The 8,166-nt window shown below is 40.9% G+C and overlaps 1 protein-coding gene across 5 annotated transcripts; it reads left to right on the top strand.

The window, feature by feature from the left end:
* The first annotated feature begins 1,696 nt into the window (after window positions 1-1,696).
* On the top strand, window positions 1,697-7,883 carry NXT2 (nuclear transport factor 2 like export factor 2). Of its 5 annotated transcripts, XM_031032154.2 has the most exons (5): window positions 1,697-1,840; window positions 1,958-2,045; window positions 3,046-3,132; window positions 4,666-4,810; window positions 5,693-7,883. In XM_031032154.2, the coding sequence occupies exons 2-5, from the start codon at window positions 2,031-2,033 to the stop codon at window positions 5,872-5,874; spliced, it is 429 nt and encodes a 142-aa protein (XP_030888014.1). In that variant the 5' UTR covers window positions 1,697-1,840; window positions 1,958-2,030; the 3' UTR covers window positions 5,875-7,883. The 5 variants fall into 5 exon arrangements, with proteins under 5 accessions (XP_030888014.1, XP_030888015.1, XP_030888013.1 ...); XM_031032155.2 differs by lacking the exons at window positions 1,697-1,840; window positions 1,958-2,045 and adding an exon at window positions 2,218-2,458; XM_031032153.2 differs by lacking the exons at window positions 1,697-1,840; window positions 1,958-2,045 and adding an exon at window positions 2,218-2,554.
* The last annotated feature ends 283 nt before the right edge of the window (window positions 7,884-8,166 follow it).

Below are 8,166 nucleotides of genomic sequence, written 5' to 3'. Positions count from 1 at the left end.
GGAGCAGAAGGGAAGGGGGGGAAGGGGGAGAAGGGGAGGGGAAGAGAGTGGAAGGGAGACAGGGGGAGGGGAGGAGAGCAGAAGGGAGGGGGGAGAAGGAGAGAGGAGGGGAGCAGAAGGGAGGGGGATCAGAGCAGAGCAGAAGGGATGGGGGAAGGGAGGGGAGGGAAGTGGCAGGGAGGGGGGAGAAGAAGGGGGGATGGGGGAAAGGAGGGGTGGGGAGGGGGAGAGGAGAGGATCGGAGGAGAGGGGAGGTAGGGAAGAGAGAAGTTGCTTAAAAAAATGAGCAGAATTGAGCAAGTTACTTGGAATTCCTCTGTAGTTCATTAATATTTTGTTTATTGTCTAGCACTCCCATTACACTGTGAACTTTACGAGGATATGAATCATGTCTATTTTATTTACCACTCTATATCCAGAACCTTGCATAATGTGGTAGTCCATACTAAGAGTTCATTATTTTTTGAATGAACAAATGAATTAGGATGATGGGGGGCGGCTAAAAATAAAGATTCCAAGAATTCGAGCATAGATAACTGAAAGGATACAGAAGATTGGACATGCAGAGGAAATGATGAGTTTCAATTCTGGACTCTATGAGTTTGAGAAGACCGTAGCGCATTCTGGTGTTCATATATAGCAAAATTCCATATGCGGAACTGGAGGTGGGGGGTGCTGGAGATGTGTATGAAGATTCATTAGCATACGGGTAGCAGTTGAAGTCACGTGAGAGGAGGGATGTTTTAAATAAGAGACAGCCCCCGGAAGTGACGCCAGTAAGAGGGGAGCAAAGGAAGGAAGCGGATAGGTTTGCAGTTGAAGGTGGTCGGAACGGCGGCGGAGAGCTGGGGGGGCAAAATACCGTTGAAGTATGAGAAAGTTCAGGAGAGACTGCTCTCATGGCGGAGACTCAGGAAAATACCATCGAAGAAGGGACTATGCTGATGAGGAGCCACATACCAGTTATTCGTGGTAAGACTATAGAGATGGCTAATTGATTTGACCACCCAGAATGTGTTGGTGCCTTTGAGGTGAACGGTTATTAAAGGATGCTAGAGAGTGAAATCAGGTTGTAGTGGTAGTTAAATCGCTTGGGCTTGAACCCTAACTAGTTTGTGACCCTGAACAGGTTACTTAATCACATTTTGCCTTAGCTATAAACTGGAGATGATTATCTCATAGTGTTACTGAAGTAATAAGTGAATATGGATTGAAATGCTTAGAAAAAGTACTTTGCTCGTGGTCACCACGCAATAAAATTTTAGTTGTTGTTAGAGTAGGTTGGAGAGGGTGGTGAATGGTAATGTATACTAATCTTCATTTGAAGTCTGAGACAAAAACCGCATGTGCATGCTAGAATGAAGGAACTTGATAAGCCTTTACTTATGAATAGCAGATAACCAAATCTGTGATTTGTGAATAATTTTAGGAATGCTACTGAGACCGTTGGGATTCAGTTCAGTGAGGCTAGATTCTTCCAGAATGTTCCAGAACTTTAAACGGTTCTCCACCAGTCATGCGCAGTGTGGTTGCATACTTCGCCAAGCTCCACCCCTTTTTCCAATAGGCTACAGATCTAGTAGGTCTTTCCTCGCGTCTCTCATTGGTCTTCGGCTAGCCTTGGCCCCGCCTCCTGGAGCAAAGAAGCCCCCCTATTGGGCCGTTTGGATGATCTTTGCTTGTCCCGTGTCCCTGGGAAAATGGATACTTTTGGTTAGAGTATCTAGTTTATGAAAGCCGAGGATTTTTTTCTTCCCAACGCAGTAGATAAATAGCTAACAAACGAACACAGGAGGCAGATGGGAGGGTACGGTCGGAACTGAAGGGAAGTGTACTTAAGGTTGGAACATCGGGGTGCTTTTAACAACGGACCGAGCTACTTCCGGGAGAGAATGGGCGGGTAGAGAATTCGGCGTTTGGCGGGTTTAGCTGTCTTCCTAAATATTTGGTCCTGCAGCAGACAAGGGCGCCCGACACGTGAGGAGGTAGTGACGCCGCCACTGCCAGAAAAGGCTGCTTCGGGCTCGCTCATGGCCACGTCTGTGGTGAGTGCCGGGGCCGCGGCAGGGTGCCGGGGCGCCGCGGCTCGGGCAGCTGAGGGGAGGGGCGCTGGGGCGGGCTGGCTGGTGGTCACGTGGTCCAGTGGCGAATCAGGGCCGGGCCCGCTGGGCTCCGGGGGCGGGACTCGCTCTCTGTAGCCCCTCTTGGTCCGTAGCCCACCTATCCCCCCACCGCCACCCCAGCTCCCGGCGTCTGTGCAGTGGCTTTCGGATGCTGGAAAGGACCCCGAGATGGGAACTGGCGAGAGGCGGGAATGTTGGCTTCTGTTTATGGCTTGCGATCTTTTATTTTATTCTCCCTTATTTCCCTCCACAAATAACTTTCGGTCACCTGACAGAAATGAAACGGATTCTTAATTCAAATAATAGGCTGGGTTCAGTGAATGGCTGGGGAAAAGGTACTTATTAATCATTCGGCAGGAGAAAACCCCAACAGCATTTCTCGTCTTCGGTTCTGCAATTCTTTGCAAACGCCGGTGAATTTTTTACGTAATGTGAGCAAGTTTCCTAAGTATGTAGTTTTTCAAGTATTTCATTGGCCTTTATTTCGTAGTCTTATTATAATTTTCCCCACGGAGCAACTCCTTGTCATAACTTCTGATTCAGCGCTCCATCCCCCGCCTTTTTAAAGGTTCAGACCACATCATTTTTATTAAGGTGAATGTTTTGTAAAATATTGGAAGCCTACAGTACTTACAGCACCAGTTACCAAGCAAAGATTATCAGTTCCCATTTGAAATGAGAAAAAATTCACTGAAGAGGGATGAGTGTGTCCCAAATACACGTACTTTAAAATGGGGGGAAATGTAAAAACTGGAAACTCCTGAGCCCTGAACTTTATAATGTCCAAATTTATATAGAAGAATATGGACTGTGTATGGAGCTACAAAGTGATTGAAATAAATGCTCCGTTTTTGTTGGTGGGTTTGTGTTTGTTAGGAGTTGGAGGGGTGGGTAATGTACACGTCTAAATTTTTTCTCGTAGGATTTTAAGACTCATGTAGATCAGGCATGTAGAGCTGCTGAGGAATTTGTCAATATTTACTATGAGACAATGGACAAAAGAAGACGGGTGAGTGTTATAGACTCTACTACTCTTTGTTAAGTACCAGGGGTTTTTTGGTTTTGTTTTGTTTTGTTTCGTTTTTTTCTTAGCCAGCCCTTCATCCGACTTGCATAAGTGATCATTGTGGACTTGTTCTTTAAAAGTGCATTGTTTAGAGAAGGATGGGTATGATATTATGGAAGTGCGAGCTCTGGGATCCTGTCTCAGCTTTGCATTTACCTAGCTCTGTGACCTTGGGCAAATTGCTAACCTCTCTTAACCTCATTTTATTTATAGGGTGGTAAATGGCAAGTAACTTACTGCACTTTGACATGGGGCTTGACATATGTTTACTTAAATATGTTACCTTTTTTAATCCCATCATTCAGCCAGTATGCTTAAAAAAAGCATTAGTGCTAGTGAAGGAGTCTGACATTATAGGGAACATTCCTTGATTTGCTCGTTTAATTTCCTGTATTAGTAATTTCTGATTAAAGCTCACAGCTGTAGTTAGCACTCACAAATAGGATCCACATGGCTTGGATACTTTTAGTTTTCAACAGAGCAAGTTCTCTTGTCATCAGCTTTTTTGTTGTGATTTATCCCTGAGTCATATCTTCTAAGTAATTGTTTCAGTATGTGCTGGAGTCTTGCCTAGGTCTCTTATCGGCATAGGACTGCTTTAGAGAGCTTTCTTTATGCTACAGGTACAGAAGTTAATCTCACAAAATTTCTATTTTTTTTTAAGGCAGAAGATAAAAGAAGTTTCTGGTACTGATGTTTGAAAAGAGACCTGACAATGGATGTTTGTTGTGTCTTGCTGCTTTCAAAAATAAAGTAGCAAAAAAAAAAAAAAAAAGGCAACATAGTTTTATTACCAGAGTCAAGATAAGGGGCTGGTCTTTTCATCCAAGTGAAATTTTAGGATTAAGCAAATAATCTGTCCTGTGACATGCTAACCTCCTGTGACTAACTCCTGTGCCTAAGGGGTTAACTGTTGAATTCTGCCTTATGTGGGGCCTTAACTTACATGACTTAGCAAAGACTCTGCACTAGCAAGTACTTGTGATTCTTTTGAACAAAATACCGTGTTTGAGTAGTAGTAAAAGAAATTCTTCCTAACACATACGACATTAAATGGTTCAAACATTCGATGATTCACGTGTACGTAAGCACTAGAGTTGGAGTGTCCGGGTAGGACCCGATTGACAACTTTAATTCTCAGATGGAGGGAGACTAAACCTGGTTTGGGGCTGCATGTGCATGAAACTCATAATCATTTAATTCATTTTAACAAACAGAAAGCAAAACTTCAAAACCCTCTTCCAGTTTGGATGCAAAGTGTTTTTGTGGCTGAAGTAAAATCATCTCTGTTAAAGCCAAGATTATGAGGCAGACCTTCCTTGCTCACATTATCTTCCAGCGGGAGGGTCAAGGAGATGGAGGTGGAACTATGGAAGTGTTTATATGCCACCTGTAACCCTTTGATCCATTTCTATAAAATGCTTCCCCAGAAACAAAAATCTTTACCTTTTTTTTTTCTTTTTTTTCCTCTTTAAGGCACTAACCAGGCTGTATCTGGACAAGGCCACTTTAATATGGAATGGAAATGTTGTTACAGGGCTGGAAGCCCTAACTAATTTTTTTGAGATGTTGCCTTCTAGTGAGTTCCAGGTCAATATGTTAGATTGCCAACCAGTGCATGGTAAGATCACATTCTTTCAACTTCTTTTGTTTTCCTTTAGTGAGCACTGAGCTTGACCGCCAAAAGCAACAAGCAACTTGTAGCGATAGAAATAATTACTTTTTGGAACAAGTTAAAAACGAAAAATTCAGTCAGATCAAAGTTTTGGTGTTCTTTTAGATGCGTCTAATTCCAGAGGACCACTAGTAGGTTTTGTTGGATAATATGATTATGGTTTATTAAAAATGAGTGAGAAATTGAGGTTCAGTGTGCTTTTGGTTGATGGGAGAGGACTAATTATCTATTGTCCCTGAAGAAACAGCTGCCTTTTGTGCCTTGAAATGTTTCCAGAGAAAAATTATAACAATTTCTGGTTAATGTTACTATCTTACAACCTCCTAAAATTTCACAGAAGAAACTTATTCTGTTATGGGGAAAAAATGATTTGGCAAGAAGGAATTTGATTCAAGGTAGATTGATGCGATATGTAAGATTGACCTCTAGGTGGGGTCCTAAGCGTCAGAAGTAGTAGTTTAGGGTGATTTTTTTCCCTCTTTCATAGTTTCTGAAAAGAACAATAACTTAAGGCAGAGTAAGAAAAAGCACTTTTAGAAGCCCAATGAAGTATCAATAAATACGGAAACCAAATGGTCCTGTGTTAGATATAAGCTCTTCATTTTGAAACTTTAGAGTCCCCAAACTCCTTCTGGACTGAAAATAATTTTAATATGCTGTGAAATGATAATTCAGTTTTCTGCCTTTGGGTACGCATGCTCAAGGTAAAGAAAGTTTATGAAACTTGTGTGTGTGTGTTAAGTTAGAAGCAATGTCGTTTAAGCCTGAAAATCTGCTGCTTTAGAGATAGAAACTGTGACCTCTTCTCTTTTTTTTATGTGGGTAAAGAGCAAGCTACTCAGGCCCAGACCACAGTTCTTGTTGTGACCAGTGGAACTGTGAAGTTTGATGGAAACAAACAGCACTACTTCAACCAGAACTTCCTGCTGACTGCCCAGTCGACTCCTAACAACACCGTGTGGAAGATCGCAAGTGATTGCTTCCGTTTCCAAGATTGGGCTAGTAGTTAAAAGGGGGCAGAAGTCCATTCTTGTTTGGTCCATTAGTTCCAGCAACATAAATTTATGTGAAGTAGTTCATTTTATTGTGGAAGCACTATAAACTGATATGTGCTGAAACTCTGTTTTCTTTAATACTTTTTTATTCCTAGCAGCACCTTTTCTAGCAGCTGCCCGTTTGGATTGTTGCCCTTAAGAGCTTTAATGCTAGTTTTTTACATGCCTTATATACATTTCACTAATGACATTCTTGTGGTAATATTGTACACATGGTCTCTGTATTAACATACGCACTGTGAGCCCAGCCTATTGCAAAAATGAAACCCTTTTCTAATACTATCTATGGGATATCAGCACAACATAACTCTCTGGGAGGAAGTGGAGTTTTTTTTGTTGTTGTAGCTTAATTTTTTAGTAAGACACATCCCTATTTCCGTAAATGCTGGTAATGAAGTTTTAATATAAGGCTTATCCAATCAGTTCAGTGAAAACATTACTAATTTAGGTTTGCATAGCCGCTCTGACACATTAGCATGTAGAGATGTTCAGTAGTCTTTTTTCGCGTTAAGTAATTGTTTCATGTAGGCATGTTTTCTTATGGAGTGAATTAATCTACTAAAAAGTTCCGAGTTAATACTTGAGTATTAGATATACTCAGTGGTTTAAAAGCAAAACTACTTAAGATTTTTCTTGGCAGCTCCAAGTTTATAACTTTAGGTAACGAATGTTAGTGGCAGTAATAGCTTTAATGGGAGAATGGGGAGTGAGAAATGGAGAGGATCCAAGGTGGGCCAAAAGTTAAGGAGGGTGGCCAAATGGTAAATTTTTGGTACTTGTTTTCTACCTCCTAAAAATGTAGCCTATTTTTAGGATTTAAGTCATAAATTATCCTTGCCAAATGGTCCTGAGTATCACTTTTGTTCAAAGAATGCTTTTGAAAGGTTTTTCCCATGCACCTCATACTTTTCACCAATCTATGTCTCAAATTTATTCAAAAACTTCTGGGGGTAAGATGTCAGTAATAATGCTGACCCTGCAGGGTCTGACAGGAAAGTGGGAAACAAAGCCATTGCTATCTCTTCGGGACACCCTTAGCTTCTAAGTCTTCCATGTGAACTTCAGGCCAAAAGTCTCCTATGTATTACCCATCCCCCAAAGTTAAGTGATTTGTTCTCTGTGTTTTACACCGTCAACTGCATTTTCTTTCTTTCTTTTCTTTTCTTATTTGAACTTAAAATTATTTAATTTGATGATTCGTTCTTCTGTTGAGCAAATAGAACTGTTTTAAAGCATGTTCCTGTCATGTGGCTAGCTCTTGGTCTTTTTAAAGAGAAAATAGGGGACAGCAGATTTTCGTAAGCTCCTAGGCTTCAAAGGAACAACTTGATTCCTGTTCCATCTCAAAATCTAAAGGGAAAAAGCTAGCTTTGGTTTTTGTTAAACTTTAAATTTTTCTCCATTCTTGTGTTTATTGTTTCAGTGTTTTTAAGATAAATGTGCCAGCTTCGTTTCTCCATCGCACCTCAAAGTTATGGTTTCTCATCACTTATTCTGAAAACCAGCAATTCATTTACTCTTGCCCCAAACGACACATTTTACTTCCGATGTGTTAACAGAATAGAATTAAATATGGGAGAATGGGGTGGAACCGAAATGTAGCCCTCACTCTCTTGTAGTACTGATCAAAACTTCCACGTTCTAGTCTACTCCAAGCGAGCTCATTCCAACTTTGGATTGGCCGTCGAATCCTACACCTTGAGCAGCAACAGGCAGTACCCGAACACTGGCCTTTCCCTTGTAGAGAACGGTCTCAAGTAAAAGCTGCATATAACTAGCAATAACTGAATTGAGCGGTTATATTGTATGTTTTAAGACTTCTATATACATTGCTTTTTCCAAACTCTGTAGAACTTTTAAATGGCTGGAACTACTCTTGTATGGACTAAGACTGTATTTTTGACATGATATTTTTGTAACTTGAAAAAATAAAATAAAATTTGCCTTGTGACAAGTTTTCTCAAGCTTGTTTTAAGGTCTTTTGATTTTTTTTTTTTTTTTTTTTTTTAAGGCTCGAGGTAGTTTCTTTACAAGAGGAAGTGTTTCAAATTAAAAAACACACACATTAGAATGTTGAAAACAGTGGTTGACAACCTGGATTTTTGTCTTTTCTCTAGCCCACCTTGTTCTTTTCCTATCAAATATTCACACTCGTGAGATCACCTGTTTGAGGGAGCAGTGAGGTTTCCAGTGAGATACTGGAAATTTTAATCTTGAGAAGCTTTAGCCAAAATGCTGGATTCAGCA

This window comes from Leptonychotes weddellii, chromosome X (genome assembly GCF_054177405.1).
Source record: "Leptonychotes weddellii isolate Sample4059 chromosome X, ASM5417740v2, whole genome shotgun sequence".
NCBI classification, from domain to species: Eukaryota; Metazoa; Chordata; class Mammalia; order Carnivora; family Phocidae; genus Leptonychotes; species Leptonychotes weddellii.
Note: the sequence above shows the minus strand (reverse complement) of the source record. Positions and strands in the feature narration are given on the sequence as shown.